The sequence below is a fragment of the Brachycentrus maculatus genome, unplaced genomic scaffold, assembly GCF_059751285.1.
Source record: "Brachycentrus maculatus isolate JH-2025_06_01 unplaced genomic scaffold, ASM5975128v1 h1tg000188l, whole genome shotgun sequence".
Classification (NCBI taxonomy): domain Eukaryota; kingdom Metazoa; phylum Arthropoda; class Insecta; order Trichoptera; family Brachycentridae; genus Brachycentrus; species Brachycentrus maculatus.
Genome location: NW_028280939.1, coordinates 762,828 through 775,567, shown reverse-complemented (window position 1 = coordinate 775,567; position 12,740 = coordinate 762,828). Strand labels below are relative to the sequence as shown.

The 12,740-nt window shown below is 31.8% G+C and overlaps 1 protein-coding gene across 1 annotated transcript in view; it reads left to right on the top strand.

Annotated features, from left to right (window-relative positions):
• Window positions 1–5,676, top strand: part of Poxm (paired box pox-meso) — a 48,149-nt gene extending 42,473 nt beyond the window's left edge. The window contains exon 2 of the mRNA XM_088262731.1: window positions 13–5,676. Coding sequence (XP_088118857.1) covers window positions 13–635 — 623 coding nt within the window. The 3' untranslated portion in view covers window positions 636–5,676. The remainder of the gene's footprint in view (window positions 1–12) is intronic.
• The last annotated feature ends 7,064 nt before the right edge of the window (window positions 5,677–12,740 follow it).

Below are 12,740 nucleotides of genomic sequence, written 5' to 3'. Positions count from 1 at the left end.
CTCGTTTTCCAGAGGGCCAGGTGCAGCAGTACGGCGAGGTGAACCAACTGGGTGGCGTGTTCGTCAACGGCCGCCCGCTCCCGAACGGCGTCCGCCTGCGCATAGTGGAGCTGGCGCAGCTGGGCATCCGCCCCTGCGACATTTCGCGCCAGTTGCGCGTGTCGCACGGCTGCGTCTCCAAGATCCTGGCGCGCTACCACGAGACGGGCAGCATCCTGCCAGGAGCCATCGGTGGTTCCAAGCCCAGAGTCACAACCCCTAAAGTGGTATCCTACATCAAAGAACTCAAACAAAAAGATCCCGGGATATTCGCGTGGGAAATCAGAGACAGACTTCTATCCGACGGCATCTGCGACAAGTATAATGTCCCGTCTGTCAGCTCTATCTCAAGAATACTGAGAAATAAAATTGGATCTGTCGGAGCACCTCCAGCGCATACTCATCTGTATACCCCTCTATATCCAGGCCCGTTGTATTACAGTCACCAGGGCGGCAAGGCGCCCCCTTCTCCGCCAGGCCCCCCGTGCTGGGCCCCCGCACCCCGACCGGCGCCCCCGCCGCACCACCCGCCCTATAATTATTACATGTACCTGCAGGGGGCGCCGCCCCCGCCGCACCCGCCGGGCCCCCTCTGACGCTAGGCGCAGATGTGGCGCACATCGAATTTTCCTACAGTATTCTAAAATACGACATTTTACGTTGTATCGTGCTAAGACAAGTTGACGATAACGTGTGCCTTATTTTTAAAAAAGAGTGATTAAATTATTTGACCAAATGTTATATCCATAGTTTTATATTTTTTATGAAAGTATTTATTAAGATACAGGATAATGTGCCTTTCTAGTGATGTAATGAAAAATGGGCTGATTTTTAAAGATACATTTAATATAGATGATTGTATTTAAGAAACATTGTAGTTAGGTACATGATTCTTCTTTTTCTTCATCAAATCCTTATCCGCATCCAATGTTGCATAGGGCGCTGCTTCATATAAAAGCAGCGTTATCTTGATCGTTAACATATAAAGGAAGGTGATCAGACCTCCGCTTTATATCGAATAAATATTAGAGTGAAAAATCACTTATATTCATTTAACCCCCCCCCCCTCTAGGAATTTAACCCGGAACCTCCAGTACGGTAGCCGAGCATGCTGACCATACACAACAGAGGCGTGATTCTACATGATTCTACATACACCTAAATTTATTTTCCGCACCTAGCATACAGTGCAGTGATTACCGCGTTTGGCTACCATATTCGAGGTGTTTTTTTACCCTGTAATATTTATTTAATTTTACCCTTAACTGGTACCTTAATCGTGAGACTGATTACTCTGCCTTCATAAAATAAACGATCATCTTAACATTACACAAATTTGATGCAGTGCCTTATACACCATAAGATGCTGATAGAGGTAAAAAGAAAAAAAGGGTGAAATATGAAAATATTTGTACTGACATATAAATACTACTTAAATTACGAATTTACATATGTTCTCAAAATAATGAATATAATAATAAAATACACCAAACGATCCCTCATAACTCAACCAATCATTATAGATTTATTATATGTCAATAATATCTACAAATCCATATTAATGTATTATATAATATAAAGCATTTTTTTTAGTTTATAATGAAAATTTGTAGGACCTACCTACCTTTTACTATTTCATGGATTTCAAAGTAGAAGAAAATATCTATTTGTTTGGTTTTGGAATGATAATACAAAGTAAAAAAAAACATAAATGCCAACTTAATGACTTTCGAATTTAATCAAATTTAAATTTATTGCCCAGAATTAAAGGCTAACAACTTGTAATTTCATAAAATTCGTAATTTGCAAACTTTATTTCAAACAAACTCTTGAAAATTCTTAAAAACAAAACAAAAACTATTGACAGTTATCTAAAAATACTGCATTCTAATCTAGATGAGTTGAAAATAAATATTATTTTTTGACATCTCATCAAAGATGAAGAAGAATATGGAAGTCTGGGCATTTACGGGGCTTACGACCGTCATAGGCTGGTTTAAGTGATCACTTTACTCACGTGTAACATTCACCAATTCTACCCATTATTGACAACCACACTACTCAAATTCTTGGAAGTTCTATATATATGAACCAATTTAGAAACTTTGTTCTTGAATCACTAGAACTTCACTAGAGACATCTATTGGTGAGATGTAAAGAAGCTTTTTTTTTTTATTATTAAGCAGAAACTCTTATATTAGTATGTGAGATCCGAATCCTGGATTATAATCACACACATGAGAAACGCCAGAAAATACCATTTTCATTTTTATTATTAAGCTTATAATTTGACCAGATAAATGAAGCAAATTCTGAAAATAAATATCCATTCGAGCCTTCGATAAGCATTCCCAACTTTAAAAAGATTTTTTTTAATTGTTTCCGTTTGAGACTGGCAGTTGATTAAAATGCGGTATCATTTCGACATGACATATTATAAAACTTGTCAAAAATTTAAACATATTTGTAATTTAAACATTTAGTATCTCAAAAGTGCATCATTTAAGTTGTTAACCTTTAATACTGCGTAGATCTAACAATATTAAAATACATTTGTATACTTATTTATTTAAACATATTAAGGTGGGATAGTCCGCAACTTTTTAATTTTTTTGCTGAAAAGACCGTTTTTGTATTGAAAAAATAAGTAATTATTCGAAGTAAATACATTTATGATTTTTAAATGAAAATATTTGTCAAAAGTAAAGGAGTTTAAATAATGATAAAAATATTTTTCCACATATATTCTTTGAAAAAATCTAATTTCAATATATGTTCTTTAAAAAAAGTGCGTCGAAACACGTCTGGCCCCTCACATGGCCTCATTGGATGTAACGAGTTATTGATAACAGGGCCATAAAATTTGGAAAATTACTGGAAAACTTTAGGAATTTCCACTTTTACGTAATGAATTGTATATTAGCGAGTACCCCCTTAATTGAAAATAAATGTCAATGTTTCTGGCGTTAGCTTTAACGATTACAGGTACTATCCAAATGATTTTTTTATTTAAATTTCACACATACGTTTATTTACTTTGCACACATCGCGTTTAACCTAAGTTTTCATAACACCTATAAAATTATGTGATTAAATTTTCAATTCACAATATTTGAACCACGTAATCTTTTAAAAGCGAGTCAAGTGTACGCCTACATGTAGAAGCGTGATGTTATTAATATTCATACACTATGTACATAATATTATCAAGAAATTTTAATTATGCCCACCTCCGTAGTGAAGTGGCCAGCGCGTTCGGTTACCGTTCTGGAGGTCCCGGGTTCGATTCTCAGGGGGGTTAAAATAAGTATTTAGGATTTTGACTCTCATATTTATTCAATATCCTGGACTGGTACAAGAAGCTCAGGGCTGATCACCTTGCCTTAATGTAATTAACGATCAAGATAACACTGTGTCGCTACGATTTAGTGCCCTATGCACCATTGGTTGCAGATAAGGGTTTAAAAAATTGATTTTTAATAAAATAAAATACACACATTTTCTTGTCAAATCTGCATTTTAAGAAATATTTACAAATTCCATGATTCACCCTAAAAATAATCCTTTACGAACGATTAAATTATAAAAATATACGCAGCGGTGGGCTACAGGGGGCTCGGAGGGGCTCGCGCGAGCCCCTTGTTTAATTTGACTTGGGCCAGCGAGCCCCTTGTTAAATTAAGAGAAATCAATATTCTCTGATTAAATCAGTAATCTACCATTAACAAAAGAAGTGATATCTATATTTTTTCGTTTGATGTTCATATTAAGTAATTTTTTTTTTTTTATTATTTTGCATTTTGGATAGTTAAAACAAAAGTATACACCCCTTTCCTCCCCCAACCCCCTTCCTGGCACCCGCGAGCCCCTTGTTATAAAATTGGGAGCCCACCCCTGAATTTATGCACTACTGAAATAAATAATAACAAAATTGTGACAATAAATGAAAGAATGAAAAAATAAATAAAAACAAAAGAATAAATAATAACCCATGTGGTATATTCTTTACATATCATTGAACTTTCCTATGTATAAATTTCAGTAATGTTTGATTTATTGTAGATGTTTAATGAGTTAATTAAAAAATACATATATTGTCAAAAGGCGACAAATTAAACGAAACACATTTGAGTTTCACTTTCAAATTTTTTTTTAATGCCTCTACCCCGTAAATGCCCAGACTTCCATATTCTTCTTCATTTTTGATGAGATGTCAAAAAATAATATGAAAATAATTCCTGTAATTGGAGATAATCCAGATTTTGTGAACAAGTATTTGGACACACTGAAAATGTTTCAAATTAATATTATGATAATTATTTATATCAAACGATCGTTATTTCACTAAGAGCATCGAAATTTAATCGAAATTTTATTTTCACATATACCATATTTATTTTGCCATAAACTTTTTACCCAAATTTTGCATTTATAAAATTAGATTACTAAATTGAATTTCTTATACGTACTCTTAATATCTCAAAAATATGAGCTATTTTGATGGAAATATTTAAACCCAGGCAAATAAATACCTTTTATATTTAAACTCTCTCGAAATATACATCTAAGATAAAATAACTAGAAAACTAAAAGTATAAAAAGATTGTATCACGTTTCTTAGTATGTAAAATCATACGACAATATCCCACATACATACTCGTAAATGTTTTTTTTTTATTAAAAGGAATAACCCGCAAAGCCTCTATTTTTTAGGGCTTGTCTGAAGGTAGGAAAGTAAGGATAGGGGAGGTAAATGTGAAAAATACACCACAAACACCCAGACCAATTGAAAATAAATCTTTTTTGAATTTATTTTGCACTTAGTGGGAATCGAACCCGGGACGCCAGTTTCTCAGTCCAGCAACTCAACTAAGCCACAGCGCCTGTCAGCTCTAATAATTTTACATATCATTTATAAATAATATATAGCAGCACTGATTTTTATGTGAAAACGTGAATAGTTCCGGTCAAATGGAGTATTTATCACATATGAAATTTTAGAATTATGAAAACGATGAAATATGACATCATCACCAGTCTGATGATGTCGGTAACGACGAAACCCGGTCGCTGGTCAAATCAAAATAAAGTGGAAAAGCTAAAAATATTGGCTTTAATCTAATAATATATTAAAAATGCAATTCCATTTCGAAGAGTCAGTGGATAATATAAATCTATTAAAACGATGAAAGTAACACAGTGCATTAAATAATCACTTATACCAGCCAATGGACGACTCGCGTGCCTTGTAAATGCCTTTCCATGTACCCATCTCAATAACTGTTGAGATACGTATATCAATAAAATATTGAGTCGAAATAATTTCACAAGTATTTATATGTTAGTTCGTTTTCCTTTTTTTTAAAAAAAACTTGTACATAAATTCAAAGGATGCACATGCATAGCAATAACATGATACATACTTATATATGTACTTCCAAAACTCATTAAAATAATTTACATCATTTTTATACTCGCGTATATTTTGTAATTAAAAAATATTTTTTCTTTATATTTTTTTCTGAAGGTGTGTAAATATGTACTGCAAATGATAATTCGTTTTTATGTTGTTTGTTCATTTCCTACTTGTAATTATAATGCGTGTTTGTACATAGACTATAAAATGTATTTGTTGAAATAAAAATATTTTTAATATGATTCATTTGTTTTTTATTTATTCCATAAAACTGATGTTCTCTCTCTCTCCCTCCCTCTGTTGAATGGTTGTGTGGGTTAATTCATGGAATGGTAAAAAAAACAATTTAAATAAAAATAAAAATAGCTGTTAAGCCACTTGTGCACTACACGGAATTTTACCGTCCGGTACATCAGTTAGCATATAAAACGGATGATTGGCTTGGATTAGCTTGTGCTTTGTCCATCTTTCTTCGGATCGGTGCGTGAACACGTTGCGCGTAAATTCGATCCGCTTAACTGTCGTAGTCGCTTTCATTTTTCAAAACCGGACTGCCGGACGGTAAAATTCCGTGTAGTGCACAAGCGGCTTTAGGTTGGGTATGGTAGACCTACAACCTGAGGACGAGGAGAGGTGATCTCAACTTTCTACAAAGAAGATAAGTTGGAATGGAGCCAGGAAGAAGAGCTTATTCAGATTTCAAACAAACAATATAAATCCATTAAAATACTATTTTTGTATTTTTTAAACATATGTGTATTCAAAGTATGGCAAAGATAGGCAAATGCAATATTTTAATGTGTTTGGAAAAATATATTTTGGCTAGCCCTTGGGTCACTTTTTGTAAATTTGTCTGAAAGCTGAAACCCGAGTCCTGGGTTGGCTAATAATATGGATAAAATATTATAGAACAAAATAACTTCAGCATGGTTTTACAGATCCTTTGTAATACCGCACCTACGCATACAGTGCTGGAGCTAGGCATTCAAGTTTACTATGGAAAAATAACTTCTACTAAATATTTATTTACAATCTGAGAGTCGATTATTTAAACAGTACAATTAAGTCAGTACTTAAAACATTATATTATTATTGTTTTTTTTTAATATATAAAAGAAAAAATTGAAGACAATATAAGTTTAGATGTTTTTCATCATTATATAAATGTTATACATAGGTATCAAACGTTTTGACCAATATCACTGGTCTGTTTTTGGTTGGTTGAAAAATATTGCTTTTTAACAATAAGTCCGCCAATGTAGATATTTCTTTTCTGTACATGAAGTTCAAAAGAATAAAGAAATATAACAAAGTAATGCCTTCAGCCGGGACTGCAAATCAGATGTCATTCCCTCAGGAGACAAACAAGCCGCAGATCATTAATTACGGGACGTCCACGCCCCTACGGGCAGCCACTCGGTGCCATTGTCCCACGTGTTCTGCGACCTATCCACCGCCATGCCCCGCGACCTGACCTTAAATAACCGACATTTTTTGTCATCACCTCACAAAAAATGCCTCGGGTAAACTAATGTACAATACCCAAAAAAAAATCATTTATAAAACATAATAATTAAACCGGCCAACGATGGGTCTTATAATCTGTAAATGGCTAGACATATTCCCACCTCGAATAGATTTTTTTCAAAGAAAATTATTTGTTACATTAATTATTACATATTTACAAAAATACTTCAATTTCATATTATTTTTGTAAGCCTAAGCGGCTCATTATTAGAAATAGGTATCAAATTGTGGTAGAGTGAGCTCGAACCCAGAAATTCTGACTCAAGAGTCCGCGACACTAGCCACGGGACCAAAACCCGATACTTGGTTATCCATGTTAAAATATCAATACAATTCTTCATTTAAATACCAACTTTATATGTTTTGTATGGTTAACTAAGTAACTAACCATAACGCCGTTTCCCAGCTGGGGTAGGCAGAGAGAATAGAACACTACACCAATCAATCTTTTGCAAACAATCTTCGCCTCTACCACGTTCATATATCTCCTCACACATAACTACCCGCCGATTATTCCGACTGCTGACTTGAATACTTTCAATTATTTGTGAAATACTTCATCATGCCAAGTTTTCCTTGGTCTTCCTGGGCTTTTATTACGAACCCCATTATTTATCACGTAAATATTTATGATTAAAAAATGTAAAGAGATCGGAATAAATATATCGGATTTACTACTACTACTGACCTTTATCCACACACAGTGGTGCGTAGGGCACCGCATCAAATTGATGAAATGTTAAGTTAATCGTTAATTATGTGAAGGCAGGGTGATCAATCCTGCTCCTCGAGTAATATTAAAGAAAAAAACACTTATTGGGCCCGTTGGAAATCGAACCCGGGACCTCCACTTGGTAGCCAAATGCGCTAACCACAACACTATGGAGGCGGAAGAACCGATAAGTGAATATCGAATTTTATCATAAAATAATTTTACCAAATCTTTGCACCGATGGAATGTATCTATGTACTTGGTAACTTGAAATTGTATTCGTTATTTATTTTACTTCACATTATTTACATATTATTATGTACATTTTTTAATCGTCCGCCTCCGCAGTGTAATGGTCAGCACGCTCGGCCACCGTTCTGGAGGTCCCGGGTTCGATTCCCAAGGGGGGTAAAATAAATAAGTGATTTTTTCACTGTCATATTTATTCAATATTACCCTGGACTGGTACCTGAAGCGGAGGGCCGATCACCTTTCCTTCATGTGTAAACGATCAAGATAACACTGCGTTTATATGACGCAGTGCCCTATGCACCATTGGGGTGCGGATAAGGGTTTTTTTTATGTACACTCGCTCCGTTGTAATAATCTATGTCTTCTTCCTGGTTACATCCCAACTTATCGTCTTTGTAGACTGTTAGGGTCAGCTCTCCTCGTCCTCAGGTTGTAGGTCCTTCTACCATATACACGTTGTCACCTAGGTCATGCCTTCGAATCATGTTATCTTCCTGTAGGATCCATATTTTTTTTGGTCTTACTCTAGATGACTTTCGAGGAATAATAATAAAAGGCATGTAATAATGTGGATCGACGATATGCTATTTACATATTTAACGCCTTTTGGCCACATACTAGAAACTGGTAGTAGATATTAACATAGTAATAATGTTCCGCTTTCATCCACGCTAGCGCCATCTGTTGGTCAAGTTTCAAATTAAAATCAAAAGCTCTCTACTCTCTAGTAAAAGGAAATTTTATGAAAATACTTTATTTCAATATTTACAGATTTGTTTATATGTAAAAATAATATTAATTACAGATAATTAAACTGCTAATATATTACCATACAAAATAATTAATAAAGCTTTTTTTTCATATTTTGAAATACCATATTACCTGCCTAAATATTTTTGGACAGACAGTTGAAATCGATGTAGGTGAAGTGAAATAAATAATAAAAATAATAAATAAGTAAACAAATTTTTAAAAAGTACACATCTCCTTACCCTCTTTATCCTCCAACGTTAGGACACAACAACTTAGACTTAGCTTCACATACGGTGTTTGAAACACGTGTGACAAATAGATTTTAAGAAATAGTGGTACCAAGTAAAACTTCAATTAAAAATGAAGTAAACTAATTTAGACTTGTGACTAATAATACGTAACCGTTACTTTTTCGGTTATCCTTTTCGGATGGTATTCGTTACTGTTTTTAGGTTTATATTTCTTTCCAGTTTAAGTTTCGATGTCAAATATTATATATTAGGAGCTAGGATACACAACCAAATTTGTGTACTGATGTAGCGATTAGCTTTAAATGATCGGATGCAAAATCCGAATTAAGTATCGACATCTATTGAATAAGTCCTTATTCAATTCGGTTTTTTTATTTCGATTGCCTATGTCTATATAGAAATATACCTACTTTAAAAAATTATACTGTAAATTAAAGTTAAATACATTTTCTCTGTGTCAAAGTACCCATATATTATACTCACCTTTTTGACTCCCCAAAAAAAATTCGGTTCGATATTTTTTTGTAAAAGTGGGTTATTTTTTGCATTTTAATTTGCGAAAAAAAAAAGAAGGTTTGCTTCAATATTTATTTTCAGATAAAATTTACAAATTAAATATTTATAATCGAAAAGAAAGAAATAATATACGTATGTCGTTGCTTTCCTGACTAAATTTTATATCTGCGATTTAACAAGTAAAATTTTAGTTTTTGTGATAATTAATAATAACCGTTATTTTCTGAAATGTTTGAATGTTTTCAAATATTGATATTTAGAAAAATGGAAGAATGTACTTTGAATTCATATTGATTAAATTAAGATTTTTTAACAATTACGATATTCTTAAACACTCGATATCTGTCAAACGGTAAAAGATAAGGATAAGTAAACTGTTATTAAATATTTTTTTAAATATTCAGTTGGGACAGTATTTCAGGAAAACAGAAAAAATATTCACAAGTATCAGATTTATTACTTTATACAATTTACCTACTCTTATAAAGATTATATTACTTATTCATAGTAGTACATCTACAAAAAATATGGAATGTATAAATTGACAAGAAATAATATTTTTTTAATTATATATATATATGGACCTTAATAAATAATCTTGAATATTTATAAGCAGAAATTTAGCCTTAAATGTTTTTTTTTTAATTTATTTTCATTTTCAGAAATCATACGTAATTGTCATAATATTTTTTTAAACTAATATATATCGTACTACTTAGACCCCTTTAATATTTATTTTAATCACATTGATTCATAAACTATGTTACAAAACACTTTTTGAGTGCCTTAAGCATTCTGCAAAATTGGATACTAAACTGCTGTAATTTTGTCTTGTTGCATCTAGCATTTAATTAACACGAGTGGGGTAAACACGTAAACAGGGGTGTTGATATTTTGATGTATATGTTTTAGTTGTGGCATCAACATTTACTGAACCAATCTGACGAAAGTGTCAATAACTGGGATGTTAACTCTATATGTATAATATATAACATAGACGTACGATAAAATACAATTTTATACATAACAGAATAAATTAAATGTCAATTTTTATGATTTGGATGTCGTTTATTTGGTAGGCCAATAAATTTAGGTGAAGAGAGGTAAGCGAAACTCAATTTAAAAATAAAACGCTTGTATTATATTTAATTAATGTAAACACAACTAGTTTCAACAATATTTGTTGTTATCTAAACTAGTCGTTTATACATTAATTAATTCAAAAGTGGTCTTAGACAAGTATATGTTCAAAAATGTTAATGCTGCATCAATAAATAAAACAGTGTTTTTTTCGTAGTTTAGATTTATATTGTGTTGATATTAAAAGTAACAATAATATTATCAAATATTAAATTCAAAAATAGTAAAATTAATTAATCAAATAAAAAAGAACAGATTGATTTTTACTCAACTCTACTATATACCTGGTAATTTTTCCACAATTGTTTATTCTCATGAATTAGCAGTATAACACATTACAACCAAAACCGTTGTGTTGGTATTGTATCATAAATAAGACATTGATAACCTTAAATCTAATTAAATTATATTTAAAAAGTATATGGTCATATTATCTTGACCCCCCAAATATAAAACCGATCAACAGATCTTGTGTTGTGGAGTCAATTCAATTTATTCTTAAAATTATTAAAACAACTAACTGTAAAAATCAATTATATAAGGCACCTGTCGCTTATTTTCACCGTTTATTTTCATCCAAACATTTTCACACAAAAACTTAATCTATAATATCATTGTTGGTATATTCATAAGGTAAACAAATATATACAAGACAAAAAACAAAATTAAAAACAAAAACAAAATATTACAAGCCGTTTTGAAGATTAACAACACGTTTACGGTTTGTTAGGCAGATTGTGGACTAAGGCCATTCGCCGACGCTTCTAGGGCCACTAACATGATTCAATAGTATCCACTTATAAAATCGACAAAGCATTGCAGGATATTATGTTTCATTTTGTTTAAAAATAAGCATAAAGCAAACCTAACGCAATTTTATTATTATTCATTATTTTATGTGGGTAATGTTAATTACATTACAGACAACTTGATGATTTAATTTTTTTTTTTTAAACTTTTTTTTTATTTCATTGATCCATATAATTCTGACACGAATTTATGAAGGCACTTTTTTATGAAAATTTATCAACTATCGTTTTTTGAGTTTAAGTCAGTTTTAACAAAAAGAAACAAGCTTGATGAATTGTACAATAGTATTTTACGAAAATGGCAATATATATTTCTCTGCAAAACGAATCCGAATGCTATTTTTTCTAATAATTTTACCATTATAATATTAGTAGATATGCTTTAAATTTATCCACAAAAAATAACATCAAGAATATTTATACAAATATATACATAATATGTGTCGCCTTCTTTCAAAATCCGCCAGATCCATGTGAGTCGATTTTACAAAAAATGCAAAATTCTCCGGGTAACATTTATATTTTAAAGATTTGTCTGTCTTTAGATAAAATATTATGAAATATAAAATTTTCCCATATTTCTAGATTTTTTTTTGTATTTAAAAAAAAAACACGAGGCACAAACCGATAATGAAGTCATCTTAATTTTTGACCTATCCCCGCTCTCTGATTGGCCGATATGGGTCAGAAGGCAAGTTCCATGAATATAGCGGAATTTGAAATACAACGCTGTTTTTAAGTATTTTTAGCAGAGTTTTTAAGTATGTAAATATTTTAAACAACAAAGCCCACAATGGGCATTCCGATTGAGTATTTATTTTAAAATGTTATAAAATTGGATCTGGCGGATTTTGAAAGTAGGCGACACATATGATAACACTATATATTCTATATTTACAGAAAAATTAAGTACATTTTATCATTCATACCGATACATTATTGTTACCGTACTCACGTAGTCCTTAAGTATTCAGGACTCTAATTACAGGATGTAAGAAATATTGTAGATAACATAACATTGGATTTAAATTAAGATAAAATCACAATCAGATAAAATATTGATAGGATTAATTTTAAACAAAAGTATCATTAGGAATGTAAGAACATCACGAATGATCGACATGACAGTTAAAACATGTAGATTATTTTTTTTATATTACAAAGATTTAACATTAAATTTAATGGATGTGGCAATAATTATTCCATAATGATATTGCAACCGTTATTATTGTTGATATATTATGAAATAATCTATGGTTGCTTTACTGTTTTTTTTTTCACAATTATAATGTGACATTCCTAATTTTTTTCTCGGATTTCTTAAA